We start from the raw sequence: 14,241 nt of genomic DNA on the forward strand, positions 1-14,241 counted from the left end.
CGGCGACCATCGATGTCCAAACCAGCGTGCGCCGACTGAATCCCGACTGATGGCATCATTGTCTGGATCGGGACGTATGGCACTGTCTGAATCGGGAAGTGCGGCACTGGCTGGGTCGGGACTCCTTGACCAGAACGAGGCGTGGCAGATCGCAAGGCTTCTGCGTACGTACGACGGCGACTGTCAGTAGACACAGGAGCCGTTTCCGGGTCAACCGACATCAGCGGAAAACGATGGGCGTGCAACACCTGTTGGACCTCATCACGAATGACACTGGTGATAGAACCAACATCGATTGGTCTTGTCCCGTACATCTTTTCCATTTCTTTCCGGACAACAAATCGGATGATCTATTTGACGCTATATATTCGTATTCGTAGCTATGCATTGGTGTTCAGTTCATATTGAAAGCTATGTATTGGTATTTGAAGCTACATATTCATATTGGTAACTGAAGCCATGCATTCATTCTCGATTCGTATTAAGAGCTATGTATTGGTATTTGAAGCTACATATTCATATTGGTAATTGAAGCCATACATTCATTCTCGATTCGTATTAAGAGCTATGTATTCGTATTTGAAGCTATGTAATTGATTCATATTCAAGTTATGTTTAAAAATATGTATTTTGTTTGTATTCGAAGTTATGCAGTCATATTTGAAGCTAAGTATTCGTTTTCAAAACCATGTATTCGAAGCTATGCATTTGTATTTGAAGCTACGTATTTGAAGCTATGTGTTTGAAGCTATGCATTTGTATTCAAATCAATGTATTCATATTTGACTCATATATGAAGCTCTGTACTTCAATTGAAAACTATGTATTCCTATTCTATTCATTTTCAAAGCTATGTATTCATAGTCAAGTCTTATATGAAGCTATATGTATTTATATTGAATTCATATTCAAAGCTATGTATTCAGTCCGTATTCAAAAAATCTCATATTTGTACACCCCTAAAATTTTGCTTGTCAATGCCAAGAACTAGCTGCTGCCTTTGTTCTTGCTTAACATTGGTGTGTTTGGTGGTGGTAACAACTTTATTATCAACTCTGGCAAACTTGTGGCCTGGGCTTGGTTTGCTTGGAAGGTCTGGGTTTGCAATTGCCTCCAATCTACATGTCCTAAACATTCTCAAATAAGGAAAATTGCCTGTCTACCAAAAAACCAAGCTAGCCAAACCTTGTGCACTAACAGTCATTTGCTGATTGAGGAAGAAAAAAAAAAAGCCAGAGGACAGCCTGGCCTTAATCTATGGCAGCTGCTGCCTTTGTTCTTGCTTAACATTGGTGTGTTTGGTGGTGGTAACAACTTTATTATCAACTCTGGCAAACTTGTGGCCTGGGCTTGGTTTGCTTGGAAGGTCTGGGTTTGCAATTGCCTCCAATCTACATGTCCTAAACATTCTCAAATAAGGAAAATTGCCTGTCTACCAAAAAACCAAGCTAGCCAAACCTTGTGCACTAACAGTCATTTGCTGATTGAGGAAGAAAAAAAAAAGCCAGAGGACAGCCTGGCCTTAATCTATTGCATGCCAAACGGTTTCTAAACTTCGCCATTGTACACTGATCTCCTGTTGAAAAGCGTGCTAAGAATTAGAACAAGGTTTGAGTTGTTGTGAGACAACCCATTTTGTTTTTAAGAGTACAGAACGCTGGGCGAGTTGGTAATTCTTAACTACAAAACTGCATAAAAAAGCGACAAGAAACAGAAAAGGCACACACACAAGGGCAGCTTGTGTGTGTGCCTTCTCTGTTTATTGCAGCTTTTTCGTGCAGTTCTGTAGTTAAATTTTGTCCCTTAATTACAGTCGCTTGTACAGGTTGTATAATTATAGGTACAGTATTATCATTTGATGTCTAAAAACCGCATGCAATTCTGCATGCTGTTCTGCATGCTCCATGTCCGTGATGCTGCTACATCACTGAGAAACTATAAACATCACGATTATAGTTGGCATTTTGCTTGGAGTCATAATTATGAGACTTTCTAAAGATATGAAAAAATGTTTAGGTCCCCTGAAGTGTAAATTACTATCTAGAATTTACCGTATTTGAATTGATGAAAATTATTAATAGGCCTTTTTTTAGATAAGTAAAAACAGTAGGCACCATCTGTATGCCTAGCAAAGTCATGTAGTCTAGGCTCCGCCAGGTACTTGTCACTACCCTCTGGGATTATGACACAACCAGTGCAGCAGCTGCAAAAGCTGACTCCAAATACTGTGTGACGGGATGAATCCAGTATGCTCAGAAGGGGCAGCCACGAAATAGGAGGTTGCACTCACTTTAGGAACACTTCACAGCACTAATCAGTTTGTCAGACAAAACAGGCATAATGGCTTTTTTTATTATTCCAACGTGTCAAGCAACAAGCCCTGTGCAGCTGGGGAGGTGGCCACTACTTGTTCGAGAAAGTTGAAGAGCTTACTCTGCCTGATCATGAATTAAAAAAAAAAAAAACTCTTCTGGACTTTGTGGGAAAATAAATTCCCAGTGATAGCGATCGAAACAGGGAGATTTACAACAAGAAAAAAATTTTTTTTGCTAGGAAAGTTCCTTGTGGTTACCTAGTGCACTGATATGTCTATTGAATTGTCAGGATGATGTGTGCTAAAGCTGGCTTACAAGACTTCTTTTCGAATCAGTGCAAAGCATGACCAAAGTTCGCGACTCTTCGACAGGTTTTGTTAGATTGTTCATTCAACGCAGAATGTTAGTAAGAAAATGTGGCCTCCACGAATGGAAATGCCATGGTTCAGGTTGTCACCTTGCTTTGCATGCAGTTTTACACTGTGGCTGTTTTATTTATTTTTTCATATGATGGTTTTCGATTCACATCTATCAGGCTGAGTCGAGGGTAGTAAGTGCTTCGGTTCAGTAAGCTCGATAGCATTGGCCATGCACCACTTTCAGCAACACCCAAGGTATTCATGGTAAGTTGCGGTGGCGGAATAGAGCCTAATTAAACCAAGAGGCGGTGTAGGTAAGAAAAGGATGGAGGGCAGCACTTTGTGTTATTACTCTGCTTTAGTAACTATGACATAAATGGAAGGGAAATACGTATTGCCACGAGGAATTGTTAAGGCGCAGTACAACGCAGACGTTGTTAAAAGAGGAACGCTGACGGCATCGCTACGACTCATGAAGCCCGCCGGAAGGCACGAGCCGGCCCAGCCTGTGCACGAGCTGCTACCGAGCAGCGGAAAAGAAGAGAAGAAGAGGACGACGAGCGTTCGCTGCTTTCTCCCAGCTACTGTGTAGTTCTTTTGGCTTTGGGCACAAGTTCGCCCTTATTAAACCTTGTAAATAGGACGTCCCGGTTGTGAGGTTGTTATATCCGTTACATTTTCTGGTGGAGGAGCTGGGTACATGATTCCGAGCCCCACGCAAGAGCGAAGTCCAAGCACTGACCAGCCGCAACCAGTGGAGCTTACACCGGTGCACCAACGAGTCAGCCGCCGTATCCGAGGAGAGTTGCCAGAATTTGGGCCACTCCCTTCTGTATCAAGGGCATCGGTGACGGAGACAAGCGCCGCCACCACCATGACGAGCCAAGTTACGCCGGCACAACTCATCGTAAGCCAACCGGTCATCCCAAAGGTGTTTCATGGTGACCCATACGAGGACGCCGAAGACTGGTTAGAGCATTTCGAGAGAGTGGGAAATCTAAATCAGTGGAACGAGGAAGGCAAGCTGCGTAACGTCTACATTGCGTTGGAAGACTCTGCACGAGTGTGGTACGAAAACCACGAGGCATCTCTGACGTCGTGGCAAGAGTTTCGGCGGCAGCTACTGAGTACGTTCGCCAACAGTGATCGCCGGGAAAAGGCGGAAGCAGCTCTCCGCACACGGATTCAACGAACGAACGAAACTGTCGCGATGTACATCGAAGACATGTCCCGCCTTTTCAAGCGAGCTGATCCTGGCATGACGGAAGACAAGAAAGTGCGCCACCTCATGCACGGGGTAAAGCAAGAATTGTTCGCGGGACTCATCCGCAATCCGCCCCGTACTGTTGCTGAGTTTCGGTCGGAAGCAACAACCATCGAAACGACGCTTCAGCAGAGAGCCCGACAGTACAACCGCGACGTAGCCGGTGCATCCGCAGGAGTCTACTCAGCAGGCGTCGTGGATAATCTTGACACATTGCGCGAGCTCGTCCGGTCTGTTGTCAGGGAAGAATTAAGGAAACTGCAGTCACCTGATGTCACCCCCGAGCTGTCTCTTGCTGAAGTTGTCCGAGACGAAATTCGACAGGCCATGCGGGAGCCGCGGAGTGATGTGCCGGCGACACGACGGGCGGTAACGTACTCCGAGGTGCTCAGGCGACCTACTCTGCACTGTTCGCCGATCGAGACACCAAGTACTTATGTGCAGACAATGCGCAGCCCGCCTGAAATCGTAGAGGCAACACGCACTCCACCTCGTGCGAGAGAGATGATGCCACGGAAGAGCGATGTGTGGCGAGATGCCACACGTAGGCCCTTGTGTTTCCACTGTGGAGAGGCTGGCCACCTGTACCGATTCTGCCGATATCGTCAAGCTGGTCTTAGGGGATTCGCCATCAATGCACCGTGTCCGCGAAACGGCGAAAGACCTTCCGAGATTGAAGAATACCTATGCTCACGTCGGGAATTTGACCCGCCTCGTCGTCATCAACCACGCTCACCATCCCCTATGCGCTACCGCTCGTCTAGCCCACGTCCCTTCCCAAGCACGTCTAGGCAGCGTTCGCCTAGCCCAAATCCGGGAAACTGAAGAGGGCGACCTGTGGAGGCGAGGCCGCTGGCGACTTGGGATGTGAAGATCCTCCACTGCGGTACGAGCCTGATAACGACGACTGTTTCCAGGTAAAGGAGTGCAGTACAGAGAAAATTACTTCAGACTTGCCGTTGGTGATTGACGGACTAGAGCTCAATGCTTTGATCGATACTGGTGCGGATTATTCTGTGATAAGTTACGAATTAGCGACGCGACTCAAGAAAGTTCTGACCGAATGGGGTGGACCTCAAGTACGTACTGCAGGTGGTCACCTCATAACCCCTTCCGGCCGATGTACCGCAAGGGTCATGATACGGGGCTTCACTTACGTCGGTGACTTTGTCGTCCTGCCTGTGTGCTCGAGGGAAGTGATACTGGGAATGGATTTCCTACAAGCTAATGGTGCGATTATCAATTTACAGAGGTCGAGCGTGTCCTTTTCGACGGAGCAAGCTTTAAAGGTAGCACGATCAGATGAACGATGTACCACTCCACTGCGCGTCGTCGACGATGATGTGACTGTACCGCCACGGAGCAGTATAATGGTTCTCGTGCATAATGATGCATTCAGCGACTACGAGGGTGTGGCGGAGAGCAACGTGGATGTTTTCTTGAAAAGAGGCGTTTGTGTGGCACGAGGGATTATCCAGCTGCGAAACGGGTGCACAGACATCCTCTTGACGAATTTCGGTAACGAATTCCAGCACATCGCAAAAGGGACGGCAATAGCGTTTCTTCATGAGTTCTGTGAAGTGACAGAAATATGCAGTCTTGAAACGACGTCACCGAATGTGAAACTTCCATCTGATGCCTGCGACACAATATACGTAAATCCTAATCTTTCAGAGATTCAACGTCAACAGCTATACGACCTCGTGCGGGAATTTGGCAGCTGTTTCTCCAACAGTTCAAAGGTACGGCGCACGAGCATTACAAAACACAGGATCATAACGGACGAGACAACCAGGCCGGTATGCCAGCACCCGTATCGTGTTTCCCCTAAGGAAAGGGAAGTCATCAAGAAGCAGGTACGAGAAATGCTTGAAGATGATGTTATCCAGCCTTCTAACAGCCCGTGGTCATCTCCCGTGGTGCTTGTCAAGAAGAAGGATAACACGCTACGGTTTTGTGTCGACTACAGGAAACTGAATGCTGTGACTAAACGGGATCTATATCCCCTTCCACGCATCGACGACACGTTAGATCGACTTCGGTGTGCCAAGTTCTTCTCATCACTAGATCTGAAAAGTGGATACTGGCAGATCGAGGTTGATGAACGTGATCGCGAAAAGACTGCTTTTGTTACCCCGGACGGACTTTACGAATTTAAGGCTCTCCCGTTTGGTCTCTGTTGTGCGCCGGCAACGTTCCAACGCATGATGGACACTGTGCTTTCCGGATTGAAGTGGCAGTGTTGCCTAGTGTACCTAGACGACGTGGTCATCTTCGCGGCTACATTTGAGGAGCACATCAAGCGCCTTCGGTCAGTGTTAGAGGCAATCCGTTCGGCAGATTTGACAATCAAGCCAGAGAAGTGCCGATTAGCTTTCGAAGAGCTTCGTTTTCTTGGGCATGTCGTCAGCGCCCAAGGTGTTCGCCCTGATCCTGATAAGACGGCCGCCGTCGCAAGGTTTCCGGTGCCAACAGACAAAAAGTCAGTACGGAGATTTCTAGGTCTATGTGCGTACTATAGACGATTTGTGAGAAATTTTTCAAAGATCGCAGAACCCTTAACGAGACTTACGAGAGAAGATGTGCCTTTCCAGTGGCAAAACGAGCAACAAAGCGCCTTCAACGAATTGAGAAAGAGGTTAGAAAACCCCCCGATTCTTTCTCACTTTGATGAGACAGCCGACACGGAAATACACACAGATGCCAGTAACATCGGCCTTGGATGCGTTCTAATACAGTGGCAGAAAGGTGAAGAAAAAGTGATAGCTTATGCCAGTCGGACTCTAACAAAAGCAGAGACAAACTATTCGGCCACGGAAAAAGAATGCCTTGCCGTCGTCTGGGCCATCAGTAAATTTCGGCCGTACCTATATGGTAGACCATTCAAGGCAGTCAGCGATCACCATGCGCTTTGCTGGCTGGCGAACATAAAGGAACCATCTGGACGACTAGCAAGGTGGAGCCTCAGACTGCAAGAATACGATATAACCGTCGTATACCGATCTGGCAAAAAACATACCGATGCCGACTGTTTGTCACGGGCTCCTACAGACACACCACTATCAGAAGAAGACGACTTTCCGTTCGTAGGAATTGTCGAGACCACTCAAATAGCCGAACTCCAACGTACAGACAAAGAATTACTCCCGCTTATCGAACACCTGCAAGGAATTGACGTACAAGTACCCCGTATATTTTCTCGAAGCCTCGCATTGTTCTGCCTCCGAGGAAACGTTCTCTACAAGAGAAACTTCAAGCCCAACCGCGAAAAGTTCCTGCTTGTCGTTCCAGCAACTATGCGACAAGAAATACTTCGAGCGTGTCACGATGAGCCCACATCTGGACATTTGGGTGTGACGCGAACGCTTGCAAGGATCAGTCTCCATTATTATTGGCCCAAGCTACTAGCTTCAGTGCAACACTACGTCAAAACATGCCGCGAGTGCCAAAGACGAAAAACACCACGTTCTAAACCAGCGGGCCTTCTACAACCTATAGATCCACCGAAAGCGCCTTTCCGCCAAGTTGGAATGGACCTCCTTGGACCCTTCCCGACATCTTTACTCGGCAAGAAATGGATCGTTGTGGCCACTGATTATTTAACTAGATACGCCGAAACAGACTCTTTGGAACGAGGAACGGCAGCAGAAGTGGCCCAATTCTTCGTACACAAAATAGTCCTGCGACATGGCGCTCCAACGGTTGTAATCACCGATCGCGGAACGGCTTTCACGGCGCAACTTTTGAAGTGCCTGCTCAACATGACTCACACTGTTCATAGGAAAACCACTGCATATCATCCTCAATGCAATGGCCTGACCGAACGCCTTAACAGAACTTTAGCGGACATGATATCCATGTATGTGGATGTCGAGCACAAAAAGTGGGACGAAATTTTACCATACGTCACTTTCGCCTACAATACGGCTGTGCAAGAGACCACCAAAATCACCCCATTTGAACTAGTTTACGGTCGTGCTGTTACCACAACACTGGATGCTATGTTACCAATAGACCAAGATGACTACCCCCCCGATCTTGACGACTTTCTACAAAGAGCGGAAGAAGCCCGCCAGTTAGCAAGATACCGAATACGCCACCAACACCGCATCGATGCCGACCGCTACAACCGAGGAAGACTTGACACGCGATATGACGTTGGCGACAAAGTGTGGATATGGACTCCAGTACGACGACGAGGCCTCTCCGAAAAACTCATTTCACGGTATTTTGGCCCCTACGAGATCGTACAGCGACACAATGACCTCGTCTACGAAGTCAAGCCTGCAGGCCACCTGCATTCGAGGCGACGCAATCCCACGGAGCGTGTACACATTGTACGGATGAAACCGTACTACGACCGATTCCAAACCTAGCCACCCCAATACCTTGACGTACTGCAACCTCATTTTTACAAACTTGCACACACAAAAAAAAAAAAAAAAAAACAGCCTCATCGCAAGCATCGGGGCGATGCCGCTTGAGAGGGGGGATAATGCCACGAGGAATTGTTAAGGCGCAGTACAACGCAGACGTTGTTAAAAGAGGAACGCTGACGGCATCGCTACGACTCATGAAGCCCGCCGGAAGGCACGAGCCGGCCCAGCCTGTGCACGAGCTGCTACCGAGCAGCGGAAAAGAAGAGAAAAAGAGGACGACGAGCGTTCGCTGCTTTCTCCCAGCTACTGTGTAGTTCTTTTGGCTTTGGGCACAAGTTCGCCCTTATTAAACCTTGTAAATAGGACGTCCCGGTTGTGAGGTTGTTATATCCGTTACAGTATGTATGGTGGATGAAAATAAAGCTGCTGCATGTGGAGACTGAACATACAACCTTTGGATAATGCATCTGATATTCTATAGATTGGGCCACAGAGGTGGTCATTTTTCCATTCACTTTACTGTGTCATTTTTGTGGTAGAGCAATTTTCTAACAGCCATATTATAAAAACATTCTTGCAGCGCTTTTTGTGCTAAATGTCATCTTTCAGCTACTGTGGTTTGCATAAAGGACTGTGCTTCTGTTTAATGGACTTTCCATATAGCAAAGTACTTTCTGGTCATTACAGCCGTAACTAAACGCAAGCTTCAAGCTCAACGTGCCTTGTTTTGCCACTCTTGTTCACACTATTTGCTTCTTCGAGATTGCCATCTTGTAAGCAATAAGTTAAGGTGTCTGTTTATTTGATGTTGGCTCCTTTGTTTTGCATGAAAAACAAAATGCAACAAATGTCTGTCGCAAAGACTGTACCCTACCTGAGCCAGGCCATGGATGCTTTCATTGTGAGGATCATTATAGATTCCAGTGTGAGAAAAGTGCCACATTTTGGCATCCAGGTTATGTCGATTGGAGTGTGTCACATGTCTGTAGAGTATTGTGTTAACCCATTTATCTATAAGTTATTGTCTTCGAGATACCTTTTTTTTTTTCAGTAACCGTGGGGTTAGTTATCAATGAATATATGTCAAGTTCTTCTATATGGCAACAGATAATAAACCTAATTTCAGAATAAATGGACTGATCGTACGATTGGCTCATGATATACAGTAAGAATGATTGGGCAGATGATGATCATTAATTTTTACGAGTCTCCCTATTCAGTTTATTGTAGTCCTGTTGTAAGACCCTCTCGTTCAAAAGCCGTTCTGTACTGTTTGATTTTTTTTGCAGGTGCGGTTCTGCTGACTGCCGACTATTCCCAGTTGGAACTGCGTCTTCTTGCGCACCTCTCGCAAGACGAGCAGCTGTGTGGAGTGTTTCGTGCCGGTGGTGACGTTTTCCGCCGCATGGCGGCCCTCTGGAGTCACTGTGAAGAGGATGTTGTGGATGCTTCTCTGCGGCAAAAGACAAAGCAGGCACGTTAATGAGGACAACTGTTCATGCAATGCGTGTTTGAGTCTGACAAGCTATGCAGTCTAACCTATCTATATATAAGAGACATAGACATTAGAGAGAACTGAGGGTAAAAGAGACAAATGTGCCTTCATTGAAATAGGGCTTGACCAGAAAGTAAGGACATGGTACAGTATGTAGTGCAAGTCACCGGAGTCTTGAATATCCACACTATGAGCGATACCACACTGTAACCTAAACAACAACATTTTTGAAAGGCTACGCTTGTGCAAAACGCAAACGGACAGCCACACGATTCCAAATACAGTTAAACCTCTTCATAAGAGGCACGCTCCGAGTAGTAATTTTTGTCTTTTATCTGAGATGTCTCTCTTATAAGTAGACTACCTTGTATGCATTTTCCTATCAACTTGTATTTTCTTTCAGGCTCACTGGTGTCTCTTGTATCAGTGTCTCTTATAAAGGCGTTTGACTGTATCGAGGCATGTGACTGAAACGTATGTTAGCATCTACTGATATTTGATAATTGTCGAATAGTTAGCATCTGTGAACTTGCGGTGCTGACATGATGAACGTGGAAAATAAATGTGCCATAATAGAAAGTCGACAAATAACTCTTTGGACCACCTTGTTTATGTAGACTTTGCTACAGTGCCACACTATACGGAAACTCTACATGAAACTGCAATTGAAATTTCCGCATACTTTCGATTTTCCGGGTGTGTGTGCGATGCCAGAAACAGTGGCGACCAGGATCTGCCACACAAGTGTTGAACACACACACCCTCATTTTCATTGAGGATTCAAGTCACCCCTTCCTGTTTTGTCAGCTGCAAAATCTTTCATTGAGTTGGCAGCAAAGCACAACTTTGATAGTCTTGGTAGTCCTAGGTTACTGCTGACGAGGCAGCCAGTGTTCATTAGGCCTAGCATGAAGTTTGCAACCTCGACGCATGCTGCCGCAAGACGCTTGCCCAAGAAACGTGGTGACCGGGTGTAGAAGCGATCGGGCTCATGAACTAAAATGAGGGTGACACGTGTGAAACAAAGTTTCGGTTTGCGCTCGAGAGAACAGCCACCGCAGCCATCCTGAAAAAGTCTTCCAAGCTTGTAAATCTGCCTATTGGTGGTCAAAGGCGAAAGCTCGATCGTGTCAAAGTATTGTCGCTAGGCTTGTTTAAATAGTGAATTTTAGTTTTGAAGTGGATAGCGATTTCGGTCAAATAATTTCGAATTCAATTTGAATAGCATATATAAGACATTATACAGAAAGACGAGAATATTTGTCCTTACCTAACTAACCTGCACAGTGTTTTTTTTTTTAATTGAAACTTGGCTTGTGCAGTAATCCCACTCCTGCGCCAACTGCGACAAAGTGCGCCAAATCAAATTTATTGCGCCATCCTGATAATATCGACGAAAATTGCGCCCAACTGGGCCAAAGTCAGATTTGGAAGCATCTATCACTGACAACATCCACGCCGGCGCGTCAGAACATGTGCACCTATTTCTGGGGCCCACCAAAGTCACAATCACATGCCTAGAGTCATTCCGCTGAATAAGCAGCGGTTGCGCGTGCGTCCTAAATAATCCACGTTGCTATGTTTGGTACCGATGCAACTTTTGTCGTGAAAGTCCGCTTAATGATGAAACGCACTCTCTGTAGAGGCTCGTGACGTCTAGTCAAATTGGTAGCAGTAAGCTGCAACAGCTATTCATCGGCGGTCATTCCAGGAACGCTGCTGATAGCTCATTTGAAGAGTTGCACGACAGATAATTAAAGCGATGTGTACTAATAACTTCACGCTTGCCACCAGAATGTCTGTCACGTCTACTTCTGGGCATCGTGATCTAATTTTCTGTCCTTCGCGTCCACGGAAGAACATGTGAATGGTGGGAACGCCTTGACACTTTTCTTCAAATATACTTTATTCCTGGTGATTCATTCGGAACAGCTTTTTCGTAATGCCTTCCGCCGGCACATTCAGATTTGTGTTCTCGATGTGGTAAAATCCCCATAGAGACATTGCCCTTTCGAACTCGAGATCGCCAGGGTCCAAATACAAAATTTTCGCGTGCTTCCTTTTGAAATGTCATCTCATTCATGAAAGCAGGCCTCCTGGTCAGGGCAGTCGCAATTCCGTTTTAATACGTGCAGCAGCTTTCAGTAGTGGTGTCATTGCTGGCGGTGCTTGTCAGAAGACCCACTGTAAAATGGCTACATCATGTTACACGTACGCCCCTCACTTTCCAGAATCTGTAGCTGACGGTTAAAAAAAAATGAACATCACGGCATCGCATTTATTGCTTCGTTTTTTTAGGGGTTGAGTTGGGGGAGGCTGCATCACTTGAATGGCGCAGTCGCTGTCGCGGGCTATATCTCGGGGCATAAGGATACTGCTCGTAAACGTTCTGTGCTACTAACCTCTGCTATGCGTTTAGATAACTGACAGCATGAAAACCGCTTTGGCAACAGGAGTGGTCATTGTCCCTTTAGCCAGCGTTCTGTTGAGTTATGCAACACTGGGTACGAAAGGCATGGTTTCTTAGTTTCACTTGCGCTCTTATGAGTGAATGCAATACAAACAAATTATATTGTTGTACCAAATAATCAGGCTTGACGTCATTTGCGAGAAGCACTAGCGGTGGGGTTGCCATTTCGGAGGTTTGCGCACGTGCACAGAACTTGCTGCACGCACGGTGTTCGATATCCGTACAGCGAATTGGACGAATAGAGACTCCCGGAAAGCTAGCCTGCTGACGCATGTACAGGTATAATGAGACTTGTTTACAGTGCCCATCCGGTTGCTCGAGCTGTCGTTTTTTTTTTTTTTTTCAGGAATAAGTAAAGAGAAACGTCGTAATAATATCAAACATGGTCATACTGCGTGTTAAGTCCTTGTGCTATAATGTAAGGATAAACGGTAGCTTGCAGCTGACGTGACACAGAAGTTGCGGCCAACAACAATGTCGGCAGGCACGCGCCTCGCTGGTCTAGATAAGTGTGATTTTATGAACCCCGAACGGTGCATAAGAATGAACCTCTAAAATGGCGGGACTAAGGTGTGGCCGCCTTGAAATCAAGGCTAAGTGCGCACCCCTATATGACCAATCCAGAAAGCAAAGCACTTTAACCCAGTCGGTTTGCGCTTAGAGTAAAAAAGTAGAAGACGAGTATACCAGCCATATTGAATGCCTATCGAAATAGTGAGCGCACCAGCGATTACACCCTTGAACTACTGTGACAATATAACAATGCCCCGCCCCACTGCCTCTACTTGCGGTCCTAGTTCCTTCCTGCTTCTTGAAGATGGGTGGCACGTTCCTCTCTGCTTGAATTAAAATCGATGGCGGGCCTGACATGCAGGGTGCTGTTATTGCATCTGTCCTCTGTGCAAAGGAAATAAGTCGGCGTTTTTATCTCTGCTTTAGCCGCGTTCGTCGCCCCCGTTCACGCGCTTTTGTCCGCGTCTAATACACACTGCATGGGAGGATGTTATGAATTTGAACAGCACACAACACATGACGGTGTCAGCCAGTGGTGCAGCCAGGGGGGGTGGGGGCACATCGAGAACGCCCCCCCGCCTCCACAAAGTTTGTTTCGCTATGGCTTATATAACGCAAAATAACCCGACGCACCCACCCTCCCCTCACCCCCTTTGTACAAATCAAGATGGCCCCCTTTAAAAAAAAGTGAAATATTTCGGCCTACACTCCTGGTGAAGGCAAAAATCAGTCGAGAATGTATGTGTAATTGCTATCACTATAAAAACAAAGTGGCTCTCGCTGTTGAGTTCTCTTAGGCGAATGCATAAGGTTTTTTGTTCTTTTTGCACTGCTTTCTAGAGGACACTATAGGGGGTTTTCTGTATGTAGACAGAACGCTCTAGTCACATAAAACACTGCTGCAAAAGGAAAACAAGGTTTGTTAAATCATGCAGTTTAAGCACAGAGAGATGAGTGCCGAAGGAGGTCGGCTTTTTGAGACTAGCTTAATGACATCATGTTTCATTGAGCAATATAATCAGTTGTGAAGAAAAATTACTTTTTTTATCCTTAAGTTCATTTTATACAAGTGTAGTTTGGACTGTGTGAGTCTCTAGGGTTGTACGTCTCTGCGTTTGTCTACCAAATCTGCTAATTACCACAAGGGTGTATTACGATGTTATTTCATGTACTATTTTATTTAACCAGTATTCTGCTTATTAGCTACGAAAACAGTCACTTTTGAAGTTTTTCCAGTATGCTCAACAGCATCACATTATTTTTCCATCATCAACTGAAATAGGGAGTGCTCCTAAGGTGTCTTGCTCCATGAGATTTACAGTGAGTTGAAATGTTTCTAGCTCTTCACAAGTGCCCCAAAATAATAAATAATATCCTTAAATGTAAAGGCAACTTGCTTTTTCATCAGGGTGTGAAGTTACGTACTCCGAATTGCTCCAAAATAAA

At 45.9% G+C, this 14,241-nt stretch overlaps 1 protein-coding gene across 1 annotated transcript in view; it reads left to right on the forward strand.

The window, feature by feature from the left end:
- LOC119168700 (DNA polymerase theta-like) overlaps window positions 1-14,241 on the forward strand; it is a 323,110-nt gene that overhangs the window by 292,167 nt on the left and 16,702 nt on the right. The window contains exon 22 of the mRNA XM_075867640.1: window positions 9,607-9,799. Within this exon, the coding sequence (XP_075723755.1) occupies window positions 9,607-9,799 (193 nt within the window). The remainder of the gene's footprint in view (window positions 1-9,606; window positions 9,800-14,241) is intronic.

Source organism: Rhipicephalus microplus, chromosome 6 (genome assembly GCF_043290135.1).
Source record: "Rhipicephalus microplus isolate Deutch F79 chromosome 6, USDA_Rmic, whole genome shotgun sequence".
Lineage (NCBI taxonomy): Eukaryota > Metazoa > Arthropoda > Arachnida > Ixodida > Ixodidae > Rhipicephalus > Rhipicephalus microplus.